Genomic DNA, 18,200 nt, shown 5'->3' on the forward strand with positions numbered 1-18,200 from the left:
CGATTGAGGAATCACAGTACAATCTCTCAACTGCAGAATAACAACATCACTTCGAGTTCTGGGTAGTATTAGCTACATTTTTTCTTGTAAACAGAGGATAGAATTGGGATCTGAAACAGTTTCAGAAAATAAAATGCATAGCGCCCCACTACGCAATAAGAGGAAAGGACAAATTTTCTGCAAATGGCAACAATTTATTGGATGAAAAATTTGAATAATTGAAGGTTTTAAAAGAAGCAAATAAACTAAACGCTGAGGGTAACTTTGTACTTTCTCACACAAAGCACATAAAGGAACATGAATTCAGTTAATGAAAATTCGCAATTGCTCATGTGGAAACTGCTTCAATTCGAATCCCGTTTGGACAGGAAGGACTGTAGAACTTTTTTTTTTCCACATTGGGGTCGAATTAGTTGGACTCGGGTTGTACGAGTATGTTTTTATTCCAGGACAACTGGGCATTTCGTACTCGAGTTGCGTGTAGTATGAATTGCATATTTTCCACGACCACGCAAATCAGCCTAACACAAAATTTTTCTTGAAATTACACGAAAATGCTATCTCTAATATTATTGATAATATTAGAGATATTATAAACGATGCCAGAGTTTGTAGTTATGCTTTCGCTAGTATACGTGTAAGTATGTTGCAGAATGGAGGAAAAGGGGGTAAAAACTTAAAGTCAAGAAAAGCCAGACTGTTCACCTTACCAATAACCTCGGCGTTATCCCAAAAATTTATTTATCGAAATTTTGGGATGCAAATGACATCTTCCAAGGTTTCGAAGTAACGGTAGTATGTAGGTGCAAGGCTCAAAAACTTATTTTGGACGGACCTCCACCAATTCATTGCAGTTTTGTGAGTGATTCTCTGATATTCAGACTTCCGTGAGGGCATCTCTACTACACTACCATGAAATAACCATTTATAATCTCTCTTTGCCTTCGAGCTGTTAATAATCTTAATACTGAGCGGAAGTGAAGATAAACGTAAGTAAGAACTATTATTTTGCAATGCAAGTCCGAAAGAAATTATGTTAACTGATTATTTACCTTTTTTTTTTTTTTTTTTTTTTTCCCTTGGGAATAGTGCTACAAACATAAAAGAAATAATTTCGATTTTGGGTTACCATAGCAGTAGCTCATATATTCAAGTGTATTTTTTCAGTAAACTGCATGTATTTATTATTATTATTATTATTATTAATGGCCATATGGTACAAGGAAGCCTGAGGCTTATGCTGCACCAGCCAAAAAAAAAAAAAAAAAATTCCCAAGTTACCCCCTGAGAGAGAGAGAAGTAGAAAGGAATCACTTATTATGTCAGTTTATTCGAAACTAATAAACAGTCATAAATCGCATTAGCAAGTATCAAAAAAAAGTAAATTATCATAGCATGTAACAAAAAAGAAAAATGAATAATTAAGAGCGATTCATTTTCTTACCTTGGGTTATCACATTCTCTCACCGACTGCTTTACTCCGCCTCCACAGGTTCGAGAACACTGGCCATAATTCTGCCATTTTCCCCATTGACCGTCCACAGGACTCATACGAGATGTAGGCACACGTACACACTCTCCACGCCGACACCACTAATTGAAAACGAAAAATACAATGTTAGTACAAGCGCCACAGTTTCAATTCCAGGCACAATGTATTACAGTTATATGAAGATCTTCAATGCTTTTACGAGCTCATGCAGTATACCAAATGGTACATGGCGACATGCAGCAATTAAACCAAAACGCCATCATCTATCTGAATTCTTGAATGCAAAAGAAATTACGTGGATTTTATTTTGCAGAAAATCATATGATATTTTCAATCTAGAGGGACATTCTTGGAAGATTATCTTGATAACTGTAGGGAAAATTGCAGCGATTACTCCAGCTATAATGGAGCGATTTAAAGTTTTCTTTTTTTTTTTTCAAGCTCATGATTTACATACTTTTCACAGACTACGGGAAAGTACTTGATTGAGCTTGGCTCAACTCTTTCCATACCGCTAGGAAAGATAGGAGTGGAGAGAAGTCTACTCCGATAATTCCGAGCAGCAGTTATTTCATTGAAAGAAGACTGTCAACGTGCCTTCGTTCTGCTGAGTACTTGCGATGCGTTCTTGGTATATGGGAAAGAATTTTCCATTAGGATGACTGCTGTTTGGTTTTGGGATCAAAAGTAATCCCGTGTTTCATATCCGATTGCCGTTGTTGGATTTTAGGCGCATCAGAAACTTTCACAAACAACGCAACTAAACCTGGAAATCCACAGAACCACCATCCATCCAGTAACCAATCACAGACATCTCGAGGTTATCTTCGACCCAAAAGTCAGCTTCAAACACCATGTTGCAGATACTGTACTCACAACAAGGTCTGCAGAACCAGCTGGCTTGCCAAACAACACCTTCATGTCACACAGAGCCTGAGTACACGCTCCAATACATATATCGGTTTATGCAACCAGTTATCACCTACGGATTTGAAATCTGGGCGTCGACAACGAAAACCACGCTAAAAACCATCTCATCTGAAGAGTACTGGCTTCTTCGCTGGGTCCTCTTCAAGCACAAACTTCCACCCCTCACCCTTAACTACAGAAAAGTCTCCGAACGGATTTTCACCCTCCGCTTACGCGTCTCAATAAAAATGATAGCGGACGAAACGAATACGCCAAGTTTTTGGCAGTTGTGTAATTGGAGGACCCTCCGAAACCTTTTAAAGAGCCCTCCCTTCTCTGCAGTCCGTAGCGTGGAGGCTCAGGATAGGCGACAGATTCATGCCCATGGAGATACTCCACAACGTCCAGGAGATGAATGTCGACTACAAGAAGTTTAGACGACAAATCCTACAGGAGACGCATCATCAGGGAAAAGCTTCGTATTCAGCTCTGTAACTCCGACTGTTTTTTGATATGCTGTGTGTAACATGGAAAAAAAATGTTTTTTTCATTTTCCGTGTTAATAATTTGTTTGTTCCTTTTATGTTAAACCCTTAGAATTGTTGCTGTTATGGGTATTGCATCAGGCATCCAGGTAAAACTAGTCACTGACTGCAATAAAGATATATATAGATCATGTTGTGCTATTCAGTATTGTTACTGAGTACGCGCTCACTGGACGATTTGTTCTGCGAGCTAAATAAAAAGCCCTGGTTTTCCTATGGGTAAACTCGTTCCGCCTGGGATCGGTTAAGTACAGCCATGAATGAAGAGGCTTTTAGAAACTCCTCCAGTCCATGACAGAATTCGTATACATACCTCTCCAAAACGCGTGACAAGGTGTGAAACCACTATACTGTCACGGAGGACCGCATCCAGTTGTAGTTGTAAGAGTTTCAAGTCATTAGTTTCAAGTTCAAACACATCTGAAGCGCCATACTGGAGGTGTTTGCTTCGTTGAGAGTGTTTGTTAAAATGGAGTGACATGATCCAACTGAGATAACGTTTCTTCAACGATTTCGCCAACAGTTAATCTTCGGTCATTTAGTATAGTGTCGTTATTTAATTTTAATTAAACACGATTTTATCATTTGTTGAAATTGAAGGCTGTCCAGGTCACTTTCAAAAGACAGTGCCAATCGAAAGATTGTGTACCTCCCATTGCAGAGTTCTCATATGCTATTTTAAAAAGATTAAATGTTTCTCTTGTGGTTTTTCTGATTTTGAAACAAAATTTACGCACATTTGTTCAGTGCACTCGAAATTTTGAAATACCACGAGATATGAAAACACATTTTCGTTATCTGCTGACGACAACAACAACAGCATACTGCATGGGAATAAGAATGAGACATGTCTGAACACTATGCTTTGTCAAGGTGCTCTTTTAACAACAGGCATCATCCCGATACTTTTTGAACCGACCACGTATGTTAAACAAGAAGTCGGGAATGAATCAGAATTCAAGAGGTTGTAAGGTTGGTTAATTACATATGGCTAATTCCATTAAGAATAAGATGCTCCAAAGACTTTGTACAGTAAAGGATTCTGTGCATGAAAGGAAAGAGTGCCGTTTTCTAATAAATACAATGGTTGTCAAAGCCGTATCTTAAACTTGTATTCTGGAGTTGACTACAGCAAAAAAGGTTTTTAGAAATTGCTCGAATCAATGATGGGATGTGAATCCAAACTGCTCCAAAATAGATGTTATTGTAGGGTTTTAGGGAATCGACAATTTAAGGCAATACTGCGCCGTATATAATGTCCGTAAATTGCGTGTGTTCTCTGGTCGATTTTCTGTTTGCTGGAAGAAAAACTCGAGTTTGTGAGGGGAGGGGGAACCACATTATCCTCGCCTGAGTCAGACTAACCCTGTGCTGTGAAAAAGGCCTATAAAAATTTCTTGCGTCATTGACGGGATTTGAACTCGGGTCTTTTCCCGGGTGTGGGGGATGGGAGAGCGGTAATTATACTTACTGCGCTACCCAAAAGGGAATTATGAATATAATTGTTAATCGTATTGAGCACTCACGGTCTTGAACCGCAGTCCACTCAAAGAATGTGTGCTATTGTTCTCTCGCTCCTGACCACTCGGCTACGTCAGGTCTTCCGAACTAGAACCAAATAGCGAAAACGCTATACTTTTATGGAGAACTCCAAGGCAAATAAGACGGTAGTGCCTGAGGCATCTTTCCATGTTTTTTTCAGGTTAGTATTTGCCTTTTAGAATCCAAAGCCGAACTGGTCAGAGTGCAGTAGATTCAGAAACTCAACATGAAAAAAGAATTCTTACCCAATTCTTTTATTCTTGGTAAGTTGCTGAATCCAGTGCGTTTTTAATATTTATTTAATTTTTTAATAAGGAGCAGAAAATCGTTGTTTACAAATCAGATATCATGGAGAATGAGTTCGTTGATTGCTTGCTTGTTTATTAAGCATTTTTTGAACACCAAGCAATTTTTTTTTTTTTTTAAATTGCTTTTAACGTATTCTCACCAGTTAATGCATCAAGTTCTCTTTTATCTTTACTGGTATATTTTCCCATATAATTTAGGAATGTTTTAAGAAAATATATTAGAATATATATTAAGGTTTCGTTATCTACCGAAAAATAGTAAAATTTTTCTTCAGTACTGTTCATTTTTCTGTAGTTGTCTCACTTTGGTTCCAGAACGCTGGAATGCATTAATGCCCTTGAGTTGTATATTAATTCATTCAATTTTCTAAAATTACCTGTGAAACTCGCAAGTCGGAAAAACATTATCGTGACATTCGGAAAATGTGACTAATTCGGAATCGGAACCAATTCGAAATGAGCTGGTCTTTTTTCATATCCACTAATCTTTTCAAATTGTTTGCTCAAGATAACCATACAACTTCGCTAAGTAAAAATGCTTCATTAGCTGGCCACATTCGTCACACGATATTTACAACAGCCTTCAGTTTAATAGTGCGTGCTTTAATACTGTTATAGCAGAGAGAATTTCTTTAGGCAGGTCAAGGTCATTCAGTAACTATTCAGCAAAACACTCACGCTATAATCCCACCCCTTCTCATCAACAAACGGTTGGTCTACGAGACGCACTGCTTACATAAACAGTCGGTATCACGAATTATGTGGGTGAGAAAGATAAGGTGAGAGAAGAGAGCGGCTAACTTATGACCTTCAACCGCCTGTACAATTTCTCTCCACTATAGGTGTTCATCAAGACCGTAAAATATCGCTTCCCATTACAACTGTTGCTTATGATGCCATACCTAAAGTTCGTTAGGAAGTATCCATGTCCATATAACACTGATCCCCAACCTTATCTGCTGTCCTCAAAACTACAGGAAAAGCTACTGCTACTCCCAATATTTACGCAGTATTTCATTCCAAATGACTCCCCAGATACACTATGATATCTAGCACCAATCCATCTCAAATCCGCTGAGTGCAAGGCGATAAGGAAGCAGTTTGAACTAATTTATCAGTGTAATGGTGTTCGTCATCGTGACTGTTGCTGGCGAAAAACATAGCCATTCTGGTAGTTGTCTGTCATTTTCAGTACTCATTTCTATTACTTTTGTCGTTGTTGGTGTGCGTTTCCATCTCACGGTTCATATTTTGATACTGGTTTTCTCCTTTTTTCTTTTAATTTAACCGATCTTATTGAGCTGAAATCTTCTAGGAAAGACCCATCCTATTGTTCGAGCCAACATAATCAAGGTCTTTACTAGCAGCTAATCTCTCCAAGGATGAATTTAAGCTGTCGGGGACCGAGGCGTAAATTCTCAATGTCCTTTATAGACATCTTCCCAAGAGGGGGGGGGGGGGCTCTGAACCATTTCTAGCTGAGTTCTCCTTTGACAGGAGGTACTAGCTAGCACCTCGTTCTTCTATATATCCTTAATTTTTCAGCTCTCAGGATATTTAGTATTATTATAGAGACTGGTGTCGATACTGTTAGGCATATGCCAAGCAGTAGCAATATCGTTCAAGACAAGATAACTGGTGGTGATATACTGAAAGTTTTGATTACATCTTTTTTGTAATTCTGTAGGGGAATTTATAAATTCTGTTATATAAAAATACTATATTTTCGTAAATTGCGATGCATTTAATAATAATAATGAGAGATTAGTCAGGACAGTAAACTTAGAAAACAAATTTTCAAATAATTCGCTTACTTTTCTTAGCTCGCACACGGTACCATCGGCCCACGGCATGTGCTGAGTTCTGCATCCACCTTGATTTGAATCCTCCATTGTGCACCACAGTCTCTTGCATACAGGCATGTAAGGGCAGATCTTGGAACCAGTACCAAAAACGAGCTCGCACTGATAGTCCATATCATATAACTCTCCAGGTGGCGAGGTGTGGTCTGAGGTACTAAGCATGTTTTCAGAGGCAGTATCTTGAAGACACATCCCATAGCCTGAGCTAAATAATAGGGAGGAAACGAAACTGGAATTAAGAAGAACAAAGAGTTTTTTTGTTTGGCATAAATACAGTTTACTTTAGCTGAAAAACTGTCCATTATTTTTTTCTGTAAAAATAATGAACGACACAAGCAGATTAAACAGGCTTATCGTTTAGATTAATAATTAAAACTGTAATGATGACAATGAAAACTGTTTCCGTCTATACCATCAAAACGATGGCTTGGTTTTTCAATATTTTTTTTATAATATTAAATATTTACATTATATAAATAAATATTCCAAGAAATGGTCTGAAACATTTGTTTAGTGAAGTAAGATTATCATATCGACCAGGCACCCGTAGCAAAGACAATGTTGAGTGATGAATCGTACTACACAATCGTGAATCCTGGTGTGTAATTACATAAGTTGTTAGGCCAGTGGGTGTTCTACACGGAACATCTATGCCGATGCTCATTATGACATTCTGGATAATATGCCCTATCTGTATTAGGATGGAAATGCTCCGTTGCATAATGTCAGTCAATAAAGGTTTGATAATAATACAATGCGAATCCTGCAAACAGAACCTCGATCTTAATACGACTGGGTACTGCGCTGAAGTACTCAAATGAATATACAGAAAATCCTCGATTTAACGGACTAATAGGGGAGAAGTCCCTTAATGCCGAAAGTCGGTTAAATCGAATGTAACCTGGGGGGTGAGCATTTTTTATTGTTCTTAATGTAAAAAAAAGCTTTAATACAATATGCAGTGCTGTACAATATAAAATTATTAAATTATAATAAAGAATATGTAATATTCTGTTGTAAATATAAAAAAATGTTGCACTTTGGCCTTTGATTTACGGATATCAGAAACAGTTTGTTTTTTACGCCGTAAATGTCACAAGCTGAGACGCCTTATTCTAATTTCTGTGCCACATTTAAGTTCACACGTTTTCTTTTAACTCCTCATCACTTGATGCCATTTTAAATTGTAAGGATTGCAAAATTATTTAATAAATAAAGTCACAATTGAGAAATCACAGAACCACTCTGTATACAACCTGATCGCACGATAGCTTGAGGCAGACTGAGACCGAAACAAAGCGAGTCGGTAGACCTGCAGTTTAGTGTCCCGAGTCACATTCAGCTAGCAAAGTCACCGCCTGCTCTTATCTGTTATCTTTAATCTGGGAAAACAGCTATTTGAACACGTTTGTAGAAAGAATAAAAAAAAATTTCCTGAACTACAATTTCCAGAATTTGATTATAAAAATAAAAGTAGCTAATTATCAAAACAATAATGGAAATAGGTAATTATTATTAATTTTTAATTAATAATAACACTGAAGTTTCGTATAACCTAAAAAAAATAATATGGTCGAGATTAATATATACATTACTGTACTATTATTTGTCCGGTCGGTTAAATCCGAAATCCGTTAAATCGAGGGTTTACTGTACTGGGATTCTGGTTACAGATTTCCAGTATTTAAAAACAGAGGGTTGGAATATGGATTCTGAAGTGAGTCAAACCTTTTAGTGACCAACGCACGCTGAACATTCCTAGGTGTCAATCCGACTTCTTTTCCTTCTCTAGAACGAAAAGGAAAAGTCGAACTGCACCTAGGAATGTTCAGCGATGGTTGATACATTTGAGATTCTTCTCAAAGGAATTTCCTTATTTCTTGAGGAGGAACTGAGCCCAAAATCTTCCCCATGGACTAGCAGATCATGCATTGAAAATTTGGTGATTCAAAATTTACTTACTGAGTGATACCCGAAAATCCAAAACTTAAGAGTATTTTCATTTATAAATAGGGTATGTCGTTTATTTTAATATTTAAAAAAAAAATGAGTTAAAAACTGGTTTATATATCACTGATTAAACATCACAAACAAGATTAAAATAACTAAAACCAAACAAATACATAAAAGCATTGTTTTTTGCACGTTGACGATACTTTTTGTCATCAGTACACGATTAAATTGATTTCTCAGCAATGAATGTTGCAGAATTTTGACGATCTAGGTATAAAGCCGTACGCCTTTTCCATTAAAGAACTTCAGAGGGGAAGTCTGCAGGACAATCACAATTGGAAATTTTCATTCTCGATAATCTGTTGAATAAAAGTCAGTAAACTATTCTATCGGGATCATCATCATCCAGGGCTTAATATAATTTTGGAATATAAACTTTACGTCCAGAGCCTCTTAAAATTCTTATAACAGAAGTTGACAATTTCGGGTAAGACGAATCGATGCCTTGTTGTCTTTTTTGAACTATTCTGTAGTCAACTCGACCAGTATTCTGACACAACGTAGTCTATCACTTCTAGGTGGGTCTATCGAACTAAAATATCTTGTTTGGTGAACTGTTGCTTCCAAAATCTCAACTAATTTAGGTCAAATGCCCCATGCTATGAGGGTTACAACACACGAGAGATCCATGCACTTAGCAGCAAATTTTATTTTCTCAATACCACACAAAATGAGACTGCACTACTTGTACCATAATTGTTGGTATGATGGTGGAGCAGAGTCAAAATGTTTTGACCATTATCTGCGGATAAGAGATACTACAGAGATTGTAGAAAAGCTTCACTATTAGAATTCGTCCTTGTTTATCTAATCACTATATCTGTCTATCAAATTTTAAAGAGTTGCCGCAACAAACAACAGCAAAAAAGTACTCTCTGTATGAAAGATTTCATATTTAGTTCTAAAAGCGTAAATTTCACTTATGACTCGACAAGCTTTCTAAAGATCCAAACAAATTATTTTGAAAATCCGTCCACTGAGAGTTCACTTATACATATGTGAACGCGCTCAAAAAACTAAAAACTCTCTCGTTTCTGATGGTATTTTTGTTACAAACAGCTGCTAGTGCTATGTAGCCTTCATTATCATTTTATATTATTCTTAACATTTGTATTATTAGTGAGAAATGTGTCGGAAAATCGAACTCCATAAAAAATAATTTTTGATTGCTGATGGACAACAGATGCTGATGGGACACTGTTACTTCTAAATAACATCTGAAATTCCATCTGTAATTTCTAAACCAGCCATAAAATGTGCACCAACCAATGCTTTCATTCTTTTTTGGTGACCACCTGCCATCCTCTATTGAAACAGCGAAGAACATTGGATTTTTTAAATATCTTTCAAAATGGTTATACTCGAAAATAATCTCTAAAGTGCTGTTCAGATGAAATATAAATAAATAAATTTTCTGTTTATACTCCGGGACGGCCAAACGGTCAGAGGAGTTCGCAAAATAGACAGAATACAAGAAACAGCACCGTATTCAGCAGTCACGGGCTTGATATAAAATCTATCTGTTGTTTACGAAGTTCTTTGAATCCGACCAATTTCTTCTGAGATATATATTAAGTACTAGTTATAAAATATGAAATTTAAAGAGCTAAAATTTGTTTTACAGTTTACAGAAGTGAATGTACATAAAACTTACTCCAAAAAATTGGTGATATAATGTCGGCTGCAGGCGGACCAACTCCAGGGATGACTGTTATAATCCAACATCCTAGCCATAACATGCAAACGTTGTGCCTGATCTTGAAATCTAGCACATTTCTTATCGTCATCGTGAGGAATGCCCAGTCTGTGGGAAAAGAAACACATGCATGACTGTACGAAACACTAAGACAAAAGACTTTGTATTAGTAAGCAACTTATTAGTAATGCTCATGAAGATATAAATGATATTTCAGTAAATGTTCAGTTATTAGATTTTTAGTTTAACTACGGAATGGTTACAGAAATAAAGAACAAAACTGCTAAGGTATTATTTGACAATATCTGTTACACGGGTTAATAAACTATACTTAATTTTAAAGCCGAATAACATCCACCAGCAGGCTAAAACAGTACTGTACAATGATTACAAATATTCAGTTTTTAATGAACTGCATAAGCAACTATTAGCTTCATATCCGTTTGTCCGTTTGCATGTAATAACTATTTTCGCTGAAGGGATTTTCATTAAATTTTGTATTCGATTCCTTTAGAAACTTTTTTTTAGCCTTTTAAAATTTCTTAAAATTTTAAATTTTCAATGAATATTTTCACTGAATTGTCAATTTAAAATCGCATATATCTGGAATGCCACATAAAAACAATTAAATAAAAGTAAATACAAAAAAAATATATTCATTTAAGGTAAAAAAATTGGAATGCCTAAAAAGTAATGTAATGTTCTATCCAACTTATTAAGATATCTTTCATGACAGAATGCAGGTTACTTGTTTACAAAAATTGCCGATGAAACCAGTGAGGCGTCAATATACTGTGTCATTTACCGTTTTGTTAAGACTTAATTTAAATTGCTTTTTTTAAATAAATATTTTAAAATGCACACAAAATATTCAATATTTCCAAGAATAATAAGCATTCACTTACACGTGTCCCAGTTCGTGTGCAATAGTGAAAGCTGCACTTAGACCATTATCCTCAATTATCGCACAACTGCTGTACCGATCACAGATCATTCCAGATTGAGCTAATCCTGAAATTAAAAATTAATAGGAATTACGTTAATTTTAATATGAATTTAAACCAACTAAACTGACCATTCTGTATGAAACCCTAGTGAACAGATTTTGAAATATGGGAATAAACATTGCAAATTCTGTATTGCATTACAAAAGTAATACCGACCTACAATCCTGTATATAAATCTTTCTATCCTGATATCAACGAGGCACTGACAAACAGTACTGTCATCTACGCGGTGGTTGCTGATGACAGTAGTATTTTTCAGTAGGAAAATATATAAAAAAAACATACATTTGCTTTACATTGACCAAATTGGTACAGTGGTTAAATTTTGCAGAATTTTCACCAAGGCAACTAAGACCGCGAGGCACATATATACATGTATTTTTTCATATCGTTCTCATATCGTGAGGATTTAGTGGTGTATGTTTGACAAACAGCTAAATCCGCACGATATGAGATCGATGAACTAAGCAGACCCAGTTTGCTCACAGCTATGTGCAGAAAGAATCTATGCCCAACACAGACAATGACTTTATATAGTTTACACAGCTTAAGGCTTTTGCCATAGACTTATCTACACTGTTCGATAAAATTAACAAACAAAATGCTTTAATGAATATTTTATTGTGAACAGTGTCGCCGAAGGCGAATATTTGATACAATAAACATCCTGGCATGCAAATTCCAAGTGTCCAACAGAAATCGATCTACCACCTTACAGAGCAGCACATTATGCAAATTATTCATGCCTATAAAAACACTGGTTGCGACCTTTTTGGCTGATTTAGGCGGTCTCAAGCGAAGGTAGCATGGTTTTTCTCCCAAAAACTCTTGTTTTTTTTTGTCCAGCGAAACAGAAAATCAACCTCAGAACACAAGCAATTTACAGACAATATACACAGAGCAATACGGCCTTAGTCACCGATATTCCTAAAACCCTAATACAACAACTTCAAAAGAGTTGAAATCCCAGTATGGGTAGTGGCAAAAACTTTAAATAAAAAGCAATGTACTTCTCCAATGGAGCAGTGGCTTTTATTTTGAGTAACGCAACGCTAAGGCAACTCGTTGCGAAGTTCGTCCAAAATATGAGGTGGTGCACAAAGAGTAGCAAACTCAGTTTGCTTGTAGCTGTATTGGTGTTGTAGAATTTTAGGCTGTTTGTTTGTTATTTGGTTTTTAGGAGCATTAGCAACTAAGACCATATTGCTCCGGGATATGCGGTGGTCATTCCCTGACCTTTCCGCATCCTCCGTATTTGGTGGTGACGGGAGAATTTTAGGCGCATCAGCGACTAAGGCCACACTGCTCCATGTATGTTGTCTGTAAATTGCGTCTATTCTGCGGTCGATTTTCTGTTTTACTATACGAAAAACCGTGCTATCCTCGCCTGAATGACTAACTCAGCCACGTTGAGGAAAAATGCCACAAAAATTCCTCCCATCATCAACGTGACTCAAACCTAGGTCCTTTTCACCCGATGTAAGGAGGATGGCGATCCTACCAACTGTGCTATCCACGTATTTTGTTTGTAAATTGTGAATATTCTATGATCGGTTTGCCCGATGTTAAACAAAGGCAATCTTCCTACGAAGACCATGGTGTTGATTGGTTGCTGTAGGCGCATCAGTAACTTGGTCCATATACACTTCTGAAATTTGTATGTGTTCTGTACGATTTACTGTTTGTTGGATGAAAAACCCGAGTTTTTGGAAGGAAAACCATGCTGTTCTAGACTGAAACTGTCGAGCTCAGCCACACTGTGCCCTTGTGGGTAGCAGAGTTAGTAGAATTGCCGTCCTGTGCACAAATCTTTTCCACCGAGTGGAAAAGACCTTTGAGTGACGTCGATGATGTGAGGAATTTTTACGGGCCTTTTTCACAACGTGGCTGAGTTAGTCGGTCTCAGGCAAGGTTAGCATGTTTTTTTTCCTCCCGGAAACTCGAGTTTTTCGTCCAACAAAACACAAAATTGACCTCAGAAAAGATGCAATTTACAGACCATATACACTAAGCAACATGGCCTCAGTCTCTGGTGCCCCTAAAACCCTACTAAAACAATAACAGCTACATTGTGAAAAAGGAAAATAAAAATTCTTCGCGTCATCGACGGAATTCGAACTCAACTCCTTTCCACCCGGTGTGGGGAAGACGGTTATTATACCAACTATGCCGCCCACGAGGGCAGATCATGGTGTGTAAACAAATCCATAAATAGTCCTCATGTTCTGACAGAACTGGAAATATTTCTCACCAATGACCGGGCACGGAATTTGAACTGTATCAAAGGGCTTTATTCAATGCAAGGTCAGACAAATATTCTTTGCATCTCAAAGGCACTGTAATTGATATTCTCATTATGATGATAATTTCAATAACTCTCATGGTATATGGCTGTCTACAGTAAACATTTCCAACCAGTGTACAACAAAAAATTAAAACAACTTCGGCCTTATTGAGTTTTGTTGATATATGGCTCCCGCTCTCATGGTTCCCGATCAGCATAATTCAATACAGCTCAACTTTAAATTATATTCAAAGTACTGTAGTTAATTGTAAGTATCATGAAGCTAGCAGTGGGTCTGGGTTTATTCATGGAATTTTCTTTTCTCTTTGTAAGACAACGTCAAAGGTATTTAAATTAATATTTAATTTAAATAATATTTAATTTAATTTATATTTAATTAAATACTACATCATATTCATGTAGTATTTAATTTTGAATTTTTAGTGATTACTGCTTTAAATAAATTAAATGATCAAACAGGAGTTTTGTTGCCCAAAGATTGGATAAGAGAAATATAAGGTGTAGAATGAAAAGTAAACGCTTGTGCAATACTAGTCTAAAGTATGGCGCCTCCGTAGCCAGGTGGGAAGGAGCAGCAGTGCATAGCACACGCTTCTTGATTAGACCGGGGTTCGAGCCCGTCACCACCAAATACGAAGGATGCGGAAAGGTCACGAAATGACCACCGCATATCCCGGAGCAATATGGCCTTAGTTGCTAATGCTCCTAAAAATCAAATAACAAACAGTCTAAAGTATAAAAGAAAATTTATGGAACCTTGGAACAATATGTATTCCTATTGTTCCCAGATTCAACGGTGTATGAACAACAGATTCCTATTGTTCATACATTGTTTAATACAGTAACAAAAAATGATGACCATGAATGGAAGAGTTGGACTTTAAGACCACACTCCATGTTACATTCATATCATGCTTAGGAATGAATTTCAAGTGTGTAATTACTATAAATTAGCAAAGGAGATTGTCGAAATGATGTAATATTAATGAATGTATTTTATTGAAATTTACTTACCTAAAGTATCACACGTCTTCGGAAGACGGCATAAGTCTTCTCTTGGGGAGAAAGGAAAAATACTGAATTTACTTTGACAATCAAATTATAAATATTCATAACTCATCAATAAAAAATAGTCAAATGTTGATATATTAGAGCAGTAATTTAAACACACTGATTTTCTTATATTATCATTAGACAATATAGTAACAAGGATTTTGTTGAACAAACCAAATAAAATATTTATAAAAACTAACAGATCTATTTTGCCTTAAAAGCGTATAATTTTTAATTCCGGTGTTAAATTTGTCTCTTGTAAGCAGATGATGATAATGGTTGATTATCTCTTAGATGTCATCAATTTTGCTAAGAAAGCTTCCACTGTATAATGTGGTGCATTATTTGGTTTTGGTTAATGAAGGTGTTTAACTCCACTATTTATGACGATCCAGCTTCATCTTTTTTTTTGGAAAAGTTCGACTTCCAGTGTCCATGTCATCTTCTAAGTGAAGATGATATGGATACTGTTAGCTTTATAAGATTGGTTCATCAGAGATAGCAGAGTTATCGATACCCATGTTCACTAATATATTAGTGTTTGCCTTCTTAGTTGGATCTGATGTTTTCAGTTTTATAACATCTGTCAGTGTAAGGCAAACTGTAACTTGGAAGAACTATAAATGGCAGAACTATAAATGGAGTCCTGTCCGACAGTCTGTTCCGAAGATGATGAGAGCACTGATCGGTTCAATCTGCAATGGATGTGGTTGAGGTAAACTGAGACTTCAGTTGGTGTTGCTGCTGCATGTGTGTTTAGGTGTATTGAATATAATTTGCTTCTTTGCCTCTTGGCACGTAACTTTCCGCTCTACCCTATATTTTTGAATTTTTTTTCCCTCCTATTTTCTGAAGTTCACAGGATTTGGAGTTAGGACAGTGCGGTATTTCAGCATCGCAGCCAATTTTCCTATGTGTTTTTGACCCACAATTTGGGTAGACTATCTCCTCGACAAGCCATTTGCGACTGACCAAAATTTTGGCACTAGTAGCATCTTATACGATTCGATATACAGTATTATGTCGTATTCGGCAGTTGAAATAGCTGGCTTTAACAGTGGATAGTAAGATAGGTATACCAAATATCAGGATGATGCTGAGTGTGGGAGCAATCTCACCATTTTTCGTGATCATAATGCGTTTAACTCGTATAACCTTTTGGTTTTCCAGTTCCTGGATGACTTCATCTTCTGTGACATTCATCAGGTCCCAATTCTCCCCCTTTGGAGATACATATATTTAAACGTTGCACGTGGGGTAACCTGTACGGGTATTTTACGAAAGGTTGATAGTTTTAGCGGAGTCTCAGAATGCTCACGACTCCCTTTTGAACAATCAATCTCGATATCTGAGTCTTCTTACCATTTTTGGGTGAACCTGCTGCATTTTCAGTTTCGTTGACTGTGCATGATGAGCACCTAGGTTGCTCAAGTGAAAGATAATAATTATCTTAAGATAATCATGGACTACGACAATAATTGTCGCATTCCATGACTTTCGCCTTTTGGCCTTGGAGGGGGGTTAACTTTCTTGCCCAGCTTTCCAAAGCCGCTGGGGGGGGGGGGGGCAGTGCCGCTAGAAATAAACAATAACTGAAAAAGCACTTTTACCGCTAAGCAAAATCGCTAGATAATCCGCAGCGAGATCGCTTGCCACCTGGAATCGTTTACACTGCATGGAAAATTTCATGTTTGAATGAATCATGACACTTAAGTCTTTCGTCTAGAACCACTTTTAATTATTCTCTTAAAGTTTTATACGTGATTCCACAATTCTATACTCCAAATAACCTTACATTTAGAAGCATTGAACATTAGCTGCCATTTTTCGGACCATATATGTAAGTGATCCAAGTAATTTTCAACTAACATGGTCTGAATCGAATTGTTAAGTCACCCTTCTCACTTTCAAGTCATCAGCAAACTGATGGCTTCCCTTGGATACGCTCTTCAATATCATTTAGTCTAAGAGCACAAAGCTGCAGAACTAATATTTGACTGTTCACATTTAATTTCATCCACATTGTACAGGAAACTGCCTACTTTTGATGACTTACCCATCTAAAACTATAATGAACCAGTATGAACGAAGCGCGAATAACGTGAGAAAATTCATGCCGCTTTCCTGGAAGAATAACTGATATAAATGTATAGAAGCATGCACAATGATAATGAGGATGCAAGTGAACTTGCAGTTTCTATATGATAAATAGGGTCGTATTTATGCGTACTTCCATAAAGAAAATGTTCCGTTGACAAGCCACTTTTGTGAACAAAACAACTGATTTGTTAAACTTATTTTTTCTCCCACTTTAAACTGCCATGCAGTTAAAGTTTTAATAATAACCCAACATAAACGAACAGGATTCCTTTAACAAGGGTTAGAACACAAACAAAAGACTCCGTTGTTTTCGAGATAGATCCAACAAGAAGGCCTGTAAATAAATAGCGGATTACTGATGAGGGTACAGAGTACGTCTCACGTCCTTCAGCAGTAATAAGACCAATAAAACTGAAAGAAAGCTTCAACTGTTCAGTCGCAGGAAGTCCCAACGGGATGATGACTGATAACTGTTGTACAAACTCGCATGTTACCATGTGCTCCAACGTGTAACCCGATATTAGCAATAATTTATAAATAAGAAAGTTGCCGTTAGATGTCGCCACCAGAGCATTACTGGGTTTATGATTAATGCAGAGATAGTTTGCACAAATTGAAATAGGAGTTGACTTCAATTTCACGCAGCGAATTCAACTCAATTTTGTTTCAGTTTATACAGTTTAATTTCCTTCAGCTGATATTTTAAAACAGAAAGGAACAGTCATTCAGAGTTATGAAAGTAGAGACAGAGGATCCGTAATAATATACAGTACTTCATACTTTTTTGTTGCTACACACTAAGGCATGTTTGTTTGCTGTTTTGTAGCGGTTTAAATAAATAAATAAAATAAACGAATAGATATAAAAAATATATAGTATAGTAAAAATGGAGCTGTTATCCTGATACATTATTCGTGTATCAGAATTGGTATTAAAATTAAATTAATTGAATGTGTCTCATTATTATTTATTTTTATTTTTTTATTTATTTACTGGAGACAGTTTATTCATTGATTTACAGATGATATGTTATTTATTATATTTGATTATAATAACCTATTAATTTCAAATAATGAAAGACTTCTGGTATATTATTTTCATCACCTCAGATGTGTTTTAGGGTACAGTATCTTGGACTTTACGGACATAATGCTGTTGTTCTTTCATTTGTAAAGACTGGACACACTAGTAACAAATATTTAGCTGTCTGTTGTATATAGCACGGATTACACTGAGGCGGTTCTTCGGTTCAGCAAATAAGAATGGGTAAAATACGTATGTCCTATCCTTAGTATGGTGATGGTTACGTCTTCCTTCCTAATATATCTTTCACTGCTTTAATTTAGCTTAATTTGCAAGAGTTTGCTC

The 18,200-nt window shown here is 36.4% G+C and overlaps 1 protein-coding gene across 1 annotated transcript in view; it reads right to left on the reverse strand.

The window, feature by feature from the left end:
* Nucleotides 1-18,200, reverse strand: part of LOC150090379 (A disintegrin and metalloproteinase with thrombospondin motifs 9-like) — a 514,590-nt gene that overhangs the window by 259,998 nt on the left and 236,392 nt on the right. The window contains exons 7-11 of the mRNA XM_090369090.1: nt 14,694-14,734; nt 11,273-11,378; nt 10,326-10,475; nt 6,611-6,863; nt 1,445-1,593 (exon numbers count right to left, since the gene is read on the reverse strand). Of these exons, the coding sequence (XP_090225216.1) occupies nt 1,445-1,593; nt 6,611-6,863; nt 10,326-10,475; nt 11,273-11,378; nt 14,694-14,734 (699 nt within the window). The remainder of the gene's footprint in view (nt 1-1,444; nt 1,594-6,610; nt 6,864-10,325; nt 10,476-11,272; nt 11,379-14,693; nt 14,735-18,200) is intronic.

Source organism: Mastigoproctus giganteus, chromosome 2 (genome assembly GCF_048544385.1).
Source record: "Mastigoproctus giganteus isolate SK-2022 chromosome 2, ASM4854438v1, whole genome shotgun sequence".
NCBI lineage: Eukaryota > Metazoa > Arthropoda > Arachnida > Uropygi > Thelyphonidae > Mastigoproctus > Mastigoproctus giganteus.